Consider the following 18528-nt stretch of genomic DNA (forward strand, 5'->3'; position numbering starts at 1 on the left):
TGGCTCAGTTGCTTGGAGCATCCTCCTGTACACTAAAAGGCTGCAGGTTCGATCCCCAGTCAGTGCATGTTCAGGAGGAAATTGACTAATATTTCTTTTTCTCTCTCCTTGCTTGGGTGAGGATAAAAAGCTAGCTTTACACGTAGGACACAGATCTTTTTTCTTTCCACATAGGGAAAAACCTAGTTCTTCCCTTGTGTTCTGTGTTTCTCTCCAGTGTGTCTCCTTTACTATTCACACAGAACACTTCACTTATGGTCACCAAATGTGGAGGTGTTTTCCCCCACCAAGCAATTCCTCTGCAACACCAGCTGGATATTCCTACCAAGTGGTTTGCTTAACTCAGTTTGACACTATCTACCTAGACATAGATCAAATGCCAGTTTAAGGTCTCAGTCCCACAAAACTGTCCCCCACCCTGTTTCAGACGACCCTTGCAAGTAGTAGGTCCCAGGTTACCCACAAACTGAAGGCTCCCACAACCCCCTCCTCAGTTTTGATCAATTTGCTAGAGGAGCTCACAGAACGCAGGGAAACACGTCATCAATTTATTAAAGGATATGATAAAGGACACAGATGAACAGCCAGACGAAGAGATACATACATAGGGCAAAATCTGGGATGGTCCCAAGCACAGGAACTTCTGTCCGCATGGAGTTAGGGTGCCAGCCTGGAAGCTCTCCAAAACCCCAATGACTGGGATTTCTATGGAGGCTTTCTCATGTGGGCAAGTAACTGTTTCCAGCCCCTCTCCTCTCTCTAAGCAATGAGGGGTAGGGCTGAAAATTCCAAGATCCTTTTTCTAGTCTTACTGATGACCAGCTTCCATCCAGGAGCCCACCCAGTCTTCTCTTCAGAGCAAGAGATGCTTTTATGTAGTGCTCTTATTTAGGAAATTACCGAAGGGTTCAGGAGCCCTGCCAGGAACTGGGGGCAAAGACCAATATATATTTTCTTTTTTATCTCACTCCTTATATACATATCTCTTATGAACTCTTTTTTTAAAAACGATTTTATTTACTGTTTTTTAGAGAGAGGAGAAGGGAGGGAGAAAGATAGGGAGAGAAACATAGATTGATGTACGATATAGATACATTTATAAATCTGTTGCCTCTCTCATGCCCTGGCTAGGGACCTGGTCTGCAACTCAGGCATACGCCCTGACTGGGAAAGGAACCAGTGAGCTTTTTGGTTTGCAGGCCTGTGCTCAACTGAGCCACACCAGCCAGGGCTCTGTATGAATTCCAGTGCAGTTGCCAGTAGAGATTACACTGAAACTTTGACACATATTACCGCATTTTTTTTCACAGTTAAGCCATTTTACACTCCCACCAAAAATGCTTCTTTGCCCTCATCCTCAGCAACCCTGGTGATTGACTGTTAGACAAAATAATCTTATTGCTGATTTCACTTGCATTTCTTTAATGACCACAACACCCTTTTCCATGCTGTTACTGATCAGCCTATTTCCTTTGTGAATTTCTTCTTGTCCTATCTCCAATTTTACCCATTAGTGCTAGTTTTTCTCTTAAATTTTGGTGTACTCAAATCTGTTTTTATGATAACCAAAGGTATGCCTGCATAGGAATACCTTTCCTATCCCCATTACAAAACACTTTACCCATCTTTTCCTGCAGTATCTTTCTGCTTTCATTTTCTAATCAAGTCCATGAGACATCTGGAATTTGTTTTGTTGTGAGGCAAACAGTAGAAGCATCATTACCTTTTCCCCAATGACTAGCACATTAGTCCAGCTTCATGTCAAATAACCTCTTTTCTCCACTTATCTATGGACCATCTAAGGCACCATTTTTCTTTTTTACACAATATTCATTGTGTCTCCTTTCAGATATCCTGCATATGCAACTGTAAAAGTGGGACATTTGTTTTTGGTCTTTTGTTGCTTCAAATAGAACTGCAACAAATATCCTTGTAACAACTGCTCATAATGCATCAGTAAATCTATAAAACTCCTGAAAGTATAACCTGATAGGTCAAAGAATATGGGCATTTGAAAACCTGTTATTGTCAAACTGCTCTCCAGAGATACTGCACCATAAATTTTTACCACCACTAAAATGTGTGAAAGATAGTTTGACTAATATTTTTCAAGTTTGGGATAATTTTTTTTGGCTCTGGTGCCCATTTTTCTTTGAAAACTTAGGCAGCACAGCAGTTAACAAATCTAACGGATATTAAATTCACTGCAATTGTTTTCTGAATTTGTTTCATTTTAGATAGTCAGTACAAAGAAAAAGTCCTCAAGAATTTATAATCTAGTGAGTTGACTTGCAAGTATTTATAATCAATATGTGGCTAAATGAAATTGGTACTAGATAGAAGAAGTATAGGATTCCAGGCAGCACAGAAATGTAAACTTGGTTTAAAGGCCAGGGAGAGTGTGATGAAGAATGCTACAGAGTCTGAAAGCCCAGACTAGAAGAATCATATTACATGGGGAACGGCAAGGAGGACACATTCTTGGTTGAAAAACAGGATGCTCTGAATTAGGGAGTAGAAACAGCACTTCAATAGTCTTGTGTCAAAAGGAAGGCACTGAAGGGTTAAAGACAATGACAGTAACTCCCAGGATGGTTAAGTTCACCCATAAAAAGCTGTTACACAGAAGAAACTATATGTTAGTTCTCATTCTAGATACTGGGCACAGGAGTGAGTAAAACAAGTACAAGAGGCAACATCACTCAACTTTCCCAGAGTGGGTCCAAAAAGGTAGCTTATGAGAAAGAATAAAAGTAAGGCCAAAGTGATACCATAATTCTCTTTAAGAAGAGTAAAAATTTGCTCATTTTGGCCAGTTAGTAGTTAATGCTCCTCACTACCACCAAATAGTGCTAAATTAGCACCCACCCCAGACCCCTTGCCAAAGGTTGCTTCATCTCTACTGGCTACTGTGGATTCCTAGGATTCAACTCTATCTCAAATCCTTCTAGTTTCATTCAGTAACTTCAACTATTAAACTGTCCCTTTGGAGGGAAATTGGAACACAAATGCCACAAAAAAATTCTACAAAGATAAAATCTATTATTTTGAATTTTGAAAACCATAATTTAATGACTTCTAGTATTTTCAATGTGCTTACAATCCAAAATTGACTTCTGAATTGAAAATTTATGTTCAGTAAAAGCTAGGTTAAAATTTTTTTGAATAAAGCAATCTACACCTCTGGCCTAGGTAAACAATTGTTGCATTCAAATAATACCTGTCTTAGATGTGATTACCCCAAATTATTAGCTAAATTTCTTTCTCTAACACTATTTTACCAGACCTTTGACCAAAATAACAGTTATTCTCTCATTTGGTAAATGCCTTTTTTATAACAACAAACTGTTCAAATACAGGACTTTGTTATTTATTAATAAAGTATATTATGATTTTTTAAAAAACAGTTAAAAATGTTCAGCCTTCATGTTAATGTAGGTTAGGCCATCCAAAAGACAAAGCAAAGAATGAACATTTAAATCAAGGTCCAGGGTTATACTTATGAGTAACAAATGGGATTTAATAAGTAAAGATAACCAAAGTAAACTGTATTTCAAATCTGTTCATATAAAAACATTAGCATTCACTTTAAAATAATGTCCATCTTTTCTTTTAAATGGGCATAGACTTATCTGCAATCATATACAAATATAAAAAACTTGACTAATAGCTTTCTCAAGCTTTTAATACAAATATTGAGTTGGCCAAAAATCTGTGTGGTTTTTTTCTGTAAAATAAAACACATTTTTCACTTTCACCAATAACTTTATTGATTTGGGTGTTTTGAGTATGTCAGCTATCTCCTGGGTGGTATAACATTAACTGTTCTCAGTTAATGTTTCAATTTGATCTCTGTCAACTTCAACTAGTTTACCCAACTGTGGAGCATCGTCCAAACAGAAATCTCCAGCATGGAATTTTGCAAACCACTTTTGACATGTTTGATCAGTCATGGCACCTTCTCCATATATTGCACAAATCTTTTTTCTGCATTTCAGTTGTGTTTACCTTTCTTGAAATAATAAAGCATAATATGCTGAAAATGTTGCATATTTTCTTCTATCTTCAATATTAAAATGGCTACACAAAAATTCACCAACTTTGATGTTTTTTTAAATGACAGTTGTCTAAACACAATCTAACAAAATTGTTTCAAATGAAGTTAAAGACAACTAAGCGCTACTAGAGCCATCTTACAGAAAAAAATTAGCTTTCTGGCCAACCCAATACAAATTCTTGTTCCTTTATGCAACACAACAAAATAATACAAAGTGAACTCGTTAGAAAAATATGGAACTTTCTGAATCTATATTGCATTTTAAATTTAAATTTGAAAATACAGTTCAGATTATATAAAACACAGGGATTTCAAGTTTACTATTACCTGTGTTTTACATAATAGATACGGTCTTTATGTTGGCTGAAATGTAAAAATATGATTAATTTTTTCATAACAGATTAAAAATACTTCCGTTGACAACAGTGGTAGTCCTAGAACAAAATGTAAGCTAAACATACTTGTTACTGTTTGTTCAGTGCACCAAATATGCAGATCCTAACACCAACTGCTTAACATACATTTGCTTTAAAGTTTACTGATGGAAATCTCACATGGCTGATAACCTTGAATTTAAACACTTGAGTAAACAGTCAAAATCTGCTTTCTAATACAAATAAAATTCAAGTAAACATTGTGTATTTGACTTAAACTAATCTTAGTCAAATTGATTTATGACACACTGAATCATAACCATTAAATATGTAAAAAGATTTTAAAAATAATCCATATGTAAAGATAAAACTAAACTCTGTAAACATGTTCCTGTTTCATAACTACTGCAGTTGCTCTTTGGTTTGGCAAAGTGATACTGGTCAGATGCCTCAGGGACTGAGTATTAGGTAAAATCAAGTCTCCTGTCTACCTTTTTAAAATTTAATTTAATCTTTTAAAAATAGTTTATTTATTTTTATAGCGAGGGGAAAGGAGGGACAAAGAGAGGAAGAGAAACATTGATGTGCGAGAGAAACTGATTGGTTGCCTCCTGTATGCCCCGCAACCGGGGACCTGGCCCACAACTTAGGCATGTGCCCTGATTTGGAATCAAACTAGTGTCCTTTTGGTCTGCAGGCCAGTGCTCAATCCACTGAGCCACACCAGCCAGGGCTATCTTTTCTTAAAAATGGCAATGGCAAGACCTGAAATTCAACTTAATTTTCCTTAAATATCATCACATTTGTTCAAGTCTTTGAAAGACAAAAAAAAACAGTACTAATAAATTTTCATAGGACTTCGTTTTGACTTTTCTCCCTAAAGAGTGAGAGCACTAATCAATACCAGATGAAATACCAAAGAGGTAGCCATTCCCTGATACGATACCATATCACTAGGCCATTGCTGAAGGGTCATTAATGTGTATGAATTTTAAAGTCAGCCACATATTCAGAATGTGGCAAAATGTTAGCCATGAATTAAACCAAAGATAATTAAAGTAAAAGGTTTTAATTGAAAATTTCTGAAAAGGTGTTTACTGTGCTATTAAAGACGATGTTAAATAACAGAACTGAGAAGAACCGAGAAAGACTGCACTACCACAAAAGTGCCTGAATACATAAAAGGGGAAAATTGTTTCCTCACTTGTTAATCAGGTGCATGCAAATCCTTTTACCTGAATGTAAAAATACTCAAAAAAGTGCCAGACCATTTCTGAAAGTAGTAAGTTTAAAACATTTACTATTTCCTTAAAATATGCAAATGTCAAAATGAAGTGATGATTTTGGTTAGTAAATGATATCCCTTAGCTCTCATAATTAAAAGTTTTCTGGAATCAAGATTAAGACTACAGAGTTGAAATAAAGGTGGAAGAATCCATATTATATTATTGGATTTCAAACTATGATATTTTCAAAGCTAGCGCATTCAAAGGGGAAAAATGTTACATCCTTTTAAAATCTAATATTAGTATTAGGCAATGGAATTAGACAAATCCTATAAAGTGTAAACCTGGAATAGTTGACTATAAAATTTGTGACATTAGAAAATTATAGAGCTTTCTCTAGTATATTGTTTGACATACAGAAGATACTCCAAAATGAAAAGTAAGGTTATTTGCAAAATCAGAAGTCTAGGAATGTTTGAGGTCATCCAGTCTAACACATTAGTAACACCCTCACCCCTCAATCTCATGCTACACATAGGAAAACTGTAACCCTAGATAATTATAGATGCTGGTTAAAATTTATTTCTAGGGATATACAAGATGGTGGAGCAGTAAGTGGAAGCTATGCTAACTTCCTCCCAGGACCAATCTGGAATTACAACTAAATTATAGAGAAATCATCCTGAATAACCAACTTAACACTAGCTGGAGAGAAGCCTTATAACTATGGACAGACAGAAGAAACCACTTCACCACAACAATACTGGTAGGGAGTTTACAGGAGGTGCAAGAGGGTTGGATGGGCAGCCATGGGTGGCAGCTGAAGTGCAGGAAGAATATTTCAGCAGCTAGGGGATTCTCACTGAGAAATGTGGGGTCAAAATCCCAAACTGGGCTCTGCAGCATACAGCACCAGAGCTGGAAAGGAATCCAGATAATATCCAGCTGTGAAAAGCAGCCTGGTTTCCATCTGCCAGGGAGAGACAGCTACAGATGCAGATAGACTCTTCAAGAGCCAATACATGAAATTTTGTTCACAGCTACTTACCACAGGCTCTGGCAGAGGAAGGGCAGAGTGAACTAGAGACACTTGAAGAGAGTCTGGGGTTGGTGGCTCAGGGGAGAGAACTGAAGGAATAGTTGCCAGGATCCCTGTGCTGAGTCATTCCCCATGCTACAGAAGCCATCTTTCTCAGGCAGAGTACTCCTCTTCAAGTGACATCAGCCTGAGGGAAAGCAATAGCTCCCCATGTGCAGGAATTACTCTGCCCCGCCCTGTGATGCTTAAGCTGGGCTGCTTATTATAGCTTGAGGCTATATCACTGATCAGTTTAACAACTAAACCGGAAAATACAAAGCAGCAGCCAAAATGGGAAGGCAAAGAAACAGACCCCAGATAAAAAAAAACAAGAGAATTCTCCAGAAGAACTAGATGAAATGGAGGCAAGCAATTTATCAGATAGAGTAATGATTATAACGATATTCAACAGCATGAAGAAAGACATAGAAACCAGAGAAAAAGGAACAGTCCAAAATAAAGAATACAGTATCTGAAATAAATAATACACTGGAAGGAATAAACAGTAGGATAGATGAAGCAGAGGAACAAATTAGTGATTTGGAAGACAAGGTAGAAAAAATATCCCAGCAGAGCAGCAAAAAGAAAAAAAGAATTTTAAAAAATGAGTAGAGCTTAAGAAACATTTTGGACAACATGAAGTGTAACAACATCTGCATCATGGGAATACCAGAAGGAGAAGAGAGCAAACAAGGAATCGAGAACTTATTTAAAGAAATAATGACCGAAAACTTCCCTAATCTGGTGAAGGAAAAAGACAGGAACCTCAGAGTCCCAAATATGTTGAACCCAAAAAGCCCTACACTGAGACACATTATAATTAAAATGACAAAGTTTAAAGACAAGGAGAGAATCCTAAAGACCGTAAGAGAAGAGCAGGTAGTTACATACATGGGAGCACCAATTAGACTGTCATCTGATTTCTCAACAAAAACATTTCAGACCAGAAGGGAGTGGTGTGAAATATTCAAGGTGATGAAAAGCGAGGACCTAAAATTAAGACTACTTTACTCAGCAAGGCTATATTTATAATCGAAGGAAAAATAGGAGGTTCCCAGACAAGAAAAAGCTAAAAGAGTCTGTTAAACACAAAATCAGTATTGCAACAAATGTTAAAGGGCTTGCTTTAAGAAGAAGAAAGAGAGAAAGAAAAAAACAACAACAGAGGAAAATAGTCTAACAATAAAATGGCACTACATACATATCTATCAATAATCACCCTAAGTGTAAATGGTTTAAATCCTCCAGCCAAAAGACAGCATAGCTGAATGGATAAGAAAACAAGATGCATATACATCCTGCTTCTAAGAAACCTATGTCAGATCGAAGATACACACAGACTAAAAGTAAAGAGATGGAAAAAGATAACTTCATGCAAATGGAAAGGGAAAAAAGCTGGGGTAGCTTACATCTTACAAAATAGACCTAAAACCAAGGCTATAGCAAGAGACAAAGGACACTACATAATGATAAAGGGAACAATCCAACAAGAGGATATAATGTTAGTAAATATTTATACACCCCAAACAGGAACACCTAAATATGTGAAGCAAATCTTGATGGACGTAAAGGGAGAGAAAAACAGAAACAGAGTCATAGCCAGTGATTTTAACACGCCGCTGACTTCAATGGATAGATCTTCCAGACAGAAAATCAACAAGGAGATGGCGGCCTTAAATGACACACTAGAGCAAATGAAGTTAATTGATATCCTCAGAGAACTTCATCCCAAAACGACAGTATATACATACTTTTCAAATGCACATAGAACATTTTCTAGAATAGACCACATGTTAGGACACAAAACAAAACTCAATAAATTTAAGACTGAAATCACCTCAAGCATCTTCTCTGACCACACTGTACTAAAACTAGAAATCAATCACAAGAAGAACACTGAAAAAGACACAAAGACATGGAAGCTAAAGAACATATTATTAAACAATGAATGGATCGACAATGAGATCAAGGATGAAATCAAGATACCTTGAAACAAATGAAAATGAGGATACAACAATCCAAAATCTGTGGGACACTGAGAAAGCAAACCTAAGAAGGAAATTCATAGCATTGAAGGCCTATCTAAAAATATAATAAAAAGCTCAAATAAACAATCTAACTTCACATTCAAAGGAAATTGAAAAGAACAACAAACAAAGCCCACCATGAGTAGGAAATAATAAAGATCAGAGCAGAAACAAACTAGAGTCTAAAAAAAGTACAAAAGATCAATGAATCCAAGAGCTGATTCTTTGAAAAGATAAACAAGATGATAAATATTTAACCAGATTCATCAAGAAAAAAAGAGAAAGGACCCAAATAAATAAAATCAGAAATGAAAGAGGAGAAATAACAACTGACGCCAAAAAAATACCTTTAAAGGATTGTAAGAAAATATGTACTATATACCAACAAACTGGATAATCTGGATGAAATGGATAAATTCCTAGAAACACATAATTTTCCAAAACTAAATCATGAAGAATGAGAGAACCTGAATAGACAGATTATACCTAATGAAATTAAAGCAATAATGAAAAAAACTCTTAACAAACAAAAGCCCTGGACTGGATGGCTTCACAGGTGAATTTTACCAAACACTTGAGAAGAATTAACATCTCTCCTTCTCAAGCTATTTCATAAAATTCAATCAAGAGTGAAGGATCCCAAACTCATTTTATGAAGCCAGCATTATCCTAATTCTAAAACTAGATAAAGATATTACAAAGAAAGAAATTATAGGCCAATATCCCTGAAAAACAAAGATGCTAAAATTCTAACAAAGTATTAGGAAACCAAATACAGCAATACAGCAAAAAGATTATACAACATGATCAAGTGGGACTTATTCCAGGAATGCAAGATTGGCACAACATTCTCAAATCAATAAATGTGACACATCCTATAAACAAAATGAAGGCTAAAAAACAAAATGATCATATCAAGAGATGCAGAAAAGATTTGATAAAATCCAGCACCCATTTATAATAAAAACTCATAGCAAAGTGGGATTAGAGGGAACACAGCTAAACATAATAAAGGCCATATATGACAAACCCACTGCCAGCATTATACTCAGTGGGCAAAAACTGCAAGTGTTCCCCTTAAGATCTGGAGCAAAGACAGGGATGTCCACTTTTACCTCTCTTATTCAATATGATACTGAAGTTCTAGCCACAGCAATCAGACAAGAAGAAATAAAGAACATCCAAATTACAAAGAAGTAAAACTGGCATTATTTGCAGATGACATGATACTGTACATAGAAAACATAAAAAACTCCACCAAGAGACTGATACACACATTCAGCATACAAAAGTAATATCCAGAAATCAGTTGCATATTTATACACCAATAACGAACAAAGAAATTGAAGAAGATACAAATAAATGGAAGCACATAATGGGTTCACAGATAGAAATAATTAACATTGAAATGTCCATACTACCCAAAGCAATCTATAGATTCAATGCAATTCCTATCAAGATTCCAATGATGTATTTCACAGAACTAAGAACAAATATTTCAAAAATTTATATGGAACCACAAAAAGCCCCACATAGCAACAGCGATCCTGAGAAAGAAAAACAAAGTTGGAGGACTCATGCCACCTAATATCAAACTATACTACTATAAGGCTGTAGCAATCACAACAGCATGGTACTGGCATAAAAACAGACACACAGATCAATGGAACACAATAGAGAGCCCAGAAATAAACCTATACCTTTTTTTGTCAATTAGTATTTGACAGAGGAAGCAAGCACATACAATGGGCTAAAGATAGTTTATTCAATAAATGGTGTTGAGAAAATTAAGATAGATATGTACAGAAAAATGAAACTAGACCACCAACTTACACCACACACAAGAATAAATTCTAAATGGATCAAACACTTAAATGTTAGACTTGAAACCATAAAACTAGAAGAAAACATAGGCAGCAAAATCTGATATTGTTCGTAGAAAGTTTTTATTGGGTATATCTCATCAGGCAAGAAAAACAAAAGAAAAAATAAACAAATGTGACTACATCAAACTAAAGTTTTTGTACAACAAAGGAAATCATCAACAAAAATAAAACGACAACCCACAGAATGGGAAAACATATTTGCTGATATATCTGATGAGGGGTTAATATCCAAAATTCATCAAAAACTTACAAAACTCAACATCAAAAAAAAAAAAAAAAGAAAAGAAAACCAAACAACTCAATTAAAAAATGGGCAAAGGATGTGAGTAGACACTTCTCCAAAGAGGACATACAGATCACCAACAGACATATGAAAAGATGCTCAATGTCACTAATCATCAGAGAAATATAAATTAAAACCACAATGAGGTATCATCTCATACCTGTCAGAATGGCTACCATCAATAAATCAACAAACAAGTGCTGTTGAGAATGTGGAGAAAGGGGAACGCTTTTGCCTTGTTGGTGAGACTCCAGACTGGTACAGCCACTGTGGAAAGTAGTATGGAAATACTTCAAAAAATTTAAAATGAATCTACCTTTTGATCCAGTGATCCCACTTCTGGGAATATATCCAAAGGAACACAAAACACTAATTCGAAAGAACATAAGCACCCCTGTGTTCACTGTAGTGTTATTTACAATTGCCAAGATACGGAAGCAGCCCAAGTGTCCATCAGTAGATGGGTAGATAAAACAACTATGGGACATTTACACAATGGAATATTACTGGGCCACGGAAAAGAAGAAAATTTTACCCTTTGCAACAGTATGGATGGACCTGGAGAATGTTATGCTAAGTGAAATAAGCCAGTGAGAGAAAGACAAATACCATATGATTTGTGGAATCTAATGAACAAACTGAACTAAGAAGAAAAATGGGGACAGACTCATAGATAAAGAGCAGGATGATAGCTAGCGGGTCTGTGGGGGTTAGGTGAGATGGTAGAGGGATTGAGCAAAAAGGAGAAAGGAATAGACACATGTCTATGGACATGGACAACAGTGTGGTGATTGCTGGGGGAGGGAGGTATAAGAGGACTAAATGGTAATGGAAAAAGATACAATAAAGATTACATTTAAAAACATTAAAAAAAAAAGAAAGAAAGAAAAATGATCAGAGCTTTTGTAGAAGATCTGACATTTTAGCTGAGTCATCAGGTGGATGGGGGAGAGAAATACAACCAGGACCCCACTGTGTAATGACAGAGGCATGAAAGAACATGTCAGATTCTTGTGCTGTTTGTATTTTCTTGCCCTCTTTTCTCCCATCTTTTGGTTAACGACCATCTCTATCAAGTAATTTAACTCCTCAGGGCCTATAAAAATGAGGCAGTTAGATTTTGTAATTGTGAAAATGTCTTCAAGGTTCTCTCATTCACTCCTTCTCTACCTTCAAAACTTTAAGTAGACATTAATAGGCAGTCTCACAACATTTCGTATATGGCTAGCAAAGGAGTTCTAGAGTTCTTTAATCTTACCCGCTCTATAAAAATAATTTCAAAACTATCTCAGGGAAGCAATGTGGTATCGTAGGCAGAGCATAAAACTGGGATCATGGATCTGAGTTTGAAGCCAAATTTTGTCATTTACTCGCTTATGACCTTGAGAAGACACTTAAGATCTTTATGCCTCAGCTTTCTCATCTGTAAAATGGAGATTGTGATATACATCTTGCATGGTTCTTTGGAAGACTTAGTGGTACCTGTTTTTAAACACGCAGCACAGTGCTGGATACTTATTAGGTTCTCAAATAATTCACAAATGAAAAAATAAAAATTGCCAACACACACACAAGACTGATTTCTATCCACTACTGGAAGTAATTAATTATTTTGGTTTGTGTGTATATATTTGACTAAACAGTATAAACAAGGATTAACATTTATAAGATACTGTGTTTTTATAAGTAATGCAACAATTCTTGTCACTTAGACTGGATTTCAAAAAGGAAAGAGGGTGTATGTCTAGGCAGAAAGACATTGCTGTTAGGAGTTCAGATTTAGTATTTTGCATTTAAGAGTGGAATCCACCTCTCAGAGACTGAAAGTTTCAAATGACTACTCAAGTTAAAATTTCTTTCCTGAGAGCAGTCTTATTGCTAAACAGCTTCACTCTAGTTGAAACTGCATTTTAAATCATTGTTTAAGCTGTTATAGGATTACTAAGAAGTTTCATAGTAATTTTCAATACCTAAATTGAAATTTGAAAGTCAATTCAATAGCATGTTGCATTCTACATACCTTAGAACAGAAAATATTTTAACAGCTTACAACAGCCTTTTTCTTTACTTTTAGCCACTTCTACCTATTCCTACTTTTTCCAATATTTCTACAGCCAATGTACCTTTGTGTTTGCCTGCATGTATACTAATAAAAATTCAACAAAAAGTAATTTTAAGGCAGAAACAAAAATATTTCTTATACTCCAAGTTTCCTTTAAGCCTTGAGCACAACACTATACAACACTGTTGTATTAATGCTTAGAACTAAGAAAAAATGTGCTCTATGTTTTAAATTATTATATTTAGATATCTTAATCCTTCTGAGTGTTACTGTATAGCCAACAATAAAAAATCTTTATTAAGAATGTTGAAACATATAAAACAATAATTATAAATTATCAAACACCCAATTTTCAAAAAGCAGTTATTGTCGTTTCCTTACATAGTACAAGCAACAATAATTTGGATATTATTAATCACTTTCAGCCACCAGTTAAGACCAGTTTTTAGCCTGTATTTCTAGATTGACAATTCACATGGACACTAAGAAACAACTGATAGTGTAATTTAGGTATTAAAAAATGCATATGCCATGTTAACATGTGATTGAATATACTATAACATCTTATAACAGGTAAGCATTATTTGCAAAGTAAAATTAAGTCACTCTTGTAGCTGTAAGTCAATTGAAATTATTTGAGATTAAGGCATCTTCCCACTCTGCAGTAGCGCTTCTGTGGATCCAGCGATCTCTACAAAGATTTCTTTGAAAAAATATATCGTCTGCTATACTTCAATTATTTCATCCCATTGCTAATTTTCTTGCAAATAATACTGAAAATAGCAGTCCATAATGTTTTTAAAAACCTATAAAACCAGAAACAACTGAGTTATTGGTTAAAACTTGATTTTACATGTCTGAATACGAGATTTAGTAAATGGTTCTAAGGGCTAAATTTTAAAGTTAATACAACAAAATAGGAAAGAAATGCTTTCATACTACTAAATAGGAAAGAAATACCTTAATACTACTATACTGTAATAATAGTAAGGATTTTTATAAGCAGTAAGTAAGAGAGCATTTTACAACAGGCAGATTCTCAATGTTCTTCCTTACTGTTAACTGGGACATGATCTGAGGAGATAATCTTATCCACACCTTCCCAAGACTGCTGTGGGGGTTAGGAAAGACCCTCAACAACCATTCTAGGAACTTCAGCTGTAGATTCTCCACCACCACTGGCAGTAGACACTATCCCACCTATAGTAAGAAGAAACAAAGCCAGGACTGAGGTCTCCCATCTGAGACCCACATGCTGTCAGTGGCACTGACCAGGGCTGTGACCACTACAAGCACTCCTGCTGTTTGCCTTCAGAACCCAGCCTGAGTGCCTGTGTTCTGATTCTGTCTGGGTCTCAGGCTTTGGCATAATTCTGGACCAGGGTCTAGGTTCTTGGTATGGAATAGAATGCTTGCAACAAATGCCATGCAAGGAAGCAGAGGGAGGCTTCCCTGAGAGTGCAGATGACAACCCTTTTAAAAAATGAGCTCATGGCAATGGGAACCATGGTAATGAATGTTAGTTGTCTGAAGCTGCTAGACTTGTGAGCATTCGTTACAGAGCAACAGGTAACCAAAAACACTCTATAAATAGGTTTATCAAAAATTGAACACCTTCACAAGATGCTTCTACACACTGAGCTCAGCTCCTCATTAAGTGCATACAGCTCTATCTTTGACTTTAGCAACAGAAGAGACTTCACTACTTCCTGGCAGTTCAACTTAATGTTAGCCATTACCCTCATTGCTCAGACCGCTGATCCACGGAGACTGCCCTTGACAGCTCCGGTCTCTGGACACACAGTAAAGAGTACTCATCCATGTGCTTGCCTATTGTAAATTGTTCTTTTGCTGTTTCTTTTACAAAGTAAATAACATCAACAAACTTCTTAAGTCATTTTATCAGCCTTTAATGTTAGTCACTTCTCTGGATCAAATTTCTTCAGTAATGGGCAAAAGTCACCTTTTTCCCTTAAACTAATTAATAATGTACTGTTTACTAAAAAGGTCAGTTGTCCATATACCAATCCTAGACAAATTTTACCAGTTTCTTCATTAATCTACCAATAATTATTTGCTAAAATTGTGCTAGGGTTGGTAAGTTAAATGAGATTTAGGCAGCTTTCTTTCGATTCCTCCTGAACTACATAATTCTGCTGATGTAACTGAAAGAGTAAAAATTTGAACTGCAAATTGTTTTAAGACCGTGAAATATGCAAATAAACTGCATTGTTCAAGGAAATCTCCTTTGTACTGTCTTACCTTCTTATTCAATCAGTTAGTAATGAGCATGTGGTACTCAATTTTCTATTGCCAATGTAACATGGTTCTTTGTCCCTGTAAGCACATAATTACACATGACATGATCAAAAAAACAATGTATTAAGATTATGGCTAAATAGCAAAATTGATGATTAAAGTAAAAGCAACTCTTATGTACGCACTAAACAGGCACGTAGTGCCAACCATTTGTCATCCTGTGGAACCCAGAAGAAAAGCTATGCTAAGAGCTAAAGGTCTGGTTTTATTTGTGTGTGTGTGAAAATGTCAATTGGCTTTAAAGACATTCACCAGTGCCCTGGCTGGTGTGGCTCAGTTGGTTGGACCATTGTCCCATAAATCAAAAGGCTGTGGGTTCGAGTCCTGTTCAGGGTACACGCCTAGGTTATGGGTTCAGTGCCTGGTTAGGGTTTTTACGAGAGGCAACCAATCAGTGTTTCTCTCTCACATCAACATCTCTCTCTCTCTCTCTCTCTCTCTCTCTCTCTCTTTCCCTCCCACCCCACCCCGACTCTAAAATCAATAAACATGCCCTTGGGTAAGGATGAAAAAAAAGTGAATCTTTCTCTTCTTATACAAGGAGTCTAATGATTCCAATGATAGTAGTTTTAGAGAATAATTTAAATGCTATGAAAATCCAAAAAGATAAAAAAATCAGAAAATGTGACAGCAAGTTTTGAAATTTTAGGTTATTTCTTGTAGTAAAAATTGATTTGAATGTTCAAATTTTTTCTGCAGTGCAAAGTGACAATGTTATTAAGAACTATCACAAATACATTTTAAGCTATAACATCAGTAAATGGCCAGATGATATTATAGACCTAGGCATGATGCAAAACTCCACTTCTTTTAAATTAGTTTATTTATTGATTGATTTAAGAGAGAAAGGGAGAGAGGGAGGAAGTGAGAAGAGGATGAGGAGGAGGGAGAAGGAGGGAGGGAGAGAGAGACAGACAGACATTGGTTTGGTTGCTTCTTGTATGTGCCTTGACCAGTGATCAAACCTGCAACCACAGTGAAATCGGGATGGTGCTCTAACCAACTGAGTGACCCAGCCAGGGCCCAAAAGCTTACTTCTATCCTTTCAACTGTTCTATAATGCATTCATCATTCATAAAATGATGGCGTCATCAAGAAAAGGTTAAAGTAGCCCTGACTGGTGTGGCTCAGTGGACTGAACGCTGGCCTGCGAACCGAAAGGTCATCAATTTGATTCCCTGTCAGGGTACAAGCCTGGACTGCAGGCCAGGTCCCAAGTTGGAGGTGTGTGAGAGGTAACCAATCCATGTTTCTCTCCCTCTCTTCCCCTCTCTCAAAAAATTAATAAAATCTTTTAAAAAAAGGTTAAAATACATTCAACTGCACTCTTTTCATAACAAGGCAGTGAGAGTATAATGATTTTTGAAAAACTTTTCAAATAGGCAAAAGCTAGGACCCTAAAGAATAACCTTGTTTAAGCAGGTTCAGGTGTACAACCCTACTGCTTCTCGGCCTTTTGGCTAAGATCAAGTGTAGTATCTGTTCTTATCAGGTGTACAACCCTGTGATTAGACATTTATATAACTTAAAAAATGATCACCCTAATAAATCTAGTACCTATCTGAAATAATATATAGTTACTAGAATATTATTGACTATATTAATTTATTGTACATCACTGTGACTATTCCATAACTACCAATCAATACATCACAATGCCTTCAACTTTTTCGCCTAGTTCCTCAACCCCTCTCCTATGTGACAACCGTCAAAATATTGTTATCTATGAGTCTGTTTCTGTTCTGCTTGTTCGTTTGATTTTTAGATTCCACATATAAGTAAAATCATATGGCATTTGTCTTTCTGACTTATTTCCCTCAGCACGATTCCCTCTAGTCCCACCCATGTTTCAGATGGCAATATTTCATTATTTTTTTATGGCTGAGTCATATTCCATTGTATATATGCATGACTTTTTGTTTGTTTGTTTTAGGATTTTACACCAGGTTTATTGAAGGAAAGGAGGAAAAGGGGTTAGAGGTAAGAGGGAAACTCCCGGTCCAACTCAAGGGCCCATAGGAGCAAGGGATGGGGGAAATAGGAAAGGGGGAAAGGAGAAAGAGGGAAGTGGGAAAAAAAGGGGAGAAGAGACTCCTGGCCCACCTCGAGGGCCCGTAGCAGTCCTCTTACACACCACTTTTTTATTCATTCATCTATTGATGGACACTTAGATTGCTTCCATACCTTGGCTAGTGCAAATAATGCTGCAATGAACATATGGTGCATATGTTTTTTCAATTTAGTCCTTTGCGTTTCTTCGAATAAATACCCAGAGTGGAATTTCTGGGTCCTTCTTTGTCTTGTTATAGCCTTTGTATTAAGAGTCTATTTTGTCTGCTGTAACTATTGCTACCCCACCTTTTTGTCTTGTTTTGTTTCCATTGTCAAGAAATACCTTTCTCCATACCTTTACTTTCAGTCTGTGTGTACCTTTCAATCTGAAGTCAGTCTTTTCTAGACAGCATGTGTAAGGGTCTTGTTTTGTTATCCATTCAGTAACTGTATGTCTTTTGATTGGAGCACTTAATCCATTTGGATTTAAAGTAATTGTTGAAAGATAGGTATTTATTCCCATTTTATTATTCATGTTTTTAATCTTTTTTCTTCTTCTTAAATAAAGCCCATTACTGTTTTTTGTAATATTGGTTTAGTGGTGATGAACTCCTTGTCTGGGAACCTCTTTATGAGTACTTTTATACTAAATGAAGGCTTTGTTGGGTCAAGTAATCTTGCTTGTCGGTCCCTGCTTTTCAACACTTTGAATATCTCCTGACACTCACTTCTGCCTTGCAAAATTTGTGTTGAGAAACCAATTTATAGTCTTATGGGACCCCTTGCAAGTAACTAACTGTTTTTCTCTTGCCACTTTTAAGATTCTCTCTTTGTCTCTAACCTTTGGCATTTTAATTATGATGTGCCTTGGGGTGGGCCTCTTTGGGTCTGGCTTGTTTGGGACTCTGTGCTTCCTGGACTTGTATGTCTCTTTCATTCACCAAATTTGGGAAGTTTTCCTTCATTATTTTTTCACATAAGCTTTCAATTTCTTGCTCTTCCTCTTCTCCTTCTGGCACCCCTATGATTCAGATGTTGGCATGTCTAAAGTTGTCCCAGAGGTTCTTTAGCCTCTTCTCATTATTTTCTATTCTTGTCTCTTCATTCCATACTGGTTGATTTTTTTCTTCCTTATGCTCCAAATTATTGATTTGAACTCCAGTT

At 36.1% G+C, this 18528-nt stretch overlaps 1 protein-coding gene and 1 pseudogene across 4 annotated transcripts in view; one reads left to right on the plus strand and one right to left on the minus strand.

The window, feature by feature from the left end:
• Positions 1–13267: 13267 nt before the first annotated feature.
• Positions 13268–18528, minus strand: part of ZDHHC20 (zDHHC palmitoyltransferase 20) — an 82850-nt gene continuing 77589 nt past the window's right edge. For 3 of the 4 annotated variants that reach the window (XM_090273914.1, XM_090273916.1, XM_090273917.1), the window contains 2 exons: positions 15256–15330; positions 13268–13799 (listed from right to left, as the gene is read on the minus strand). In XM_090273914.1, the coding sequence (XP_090130040.1) occupies positions 15293–15330 (38 nt within the window). In that variant the 3' untranslated portion in view covers positions 13268–13799; positions 15256–15292. Of the gene's footprint in view, positions 13800–13966; positions 14194–15255; positions 15331–18528 lie in introns of those variants that run through there. The other variant, XM_090273915.1, reaches the window with a different exon arrangement.
• On the plus strand, positions 16753–16857 carry LOC150012656 (U2 spliceosomal RNA; annotated as a pseudogene).

This window comes from Furipterus horrens, unplaced genomic scaffold (assembly GCF_987537825.1).
Source record: "Furipterus horrens unplaced genomic scaffold, mFurHor1.1.pri manual_scaffold_4, whole genome shotgun sequence".
Taxonomy (NCBI): Eukaryota; Metazoa; Chordata; class Mammalia; order Chiroptera; family Furipteridae; genus Furipterus; species Furipterus horrens.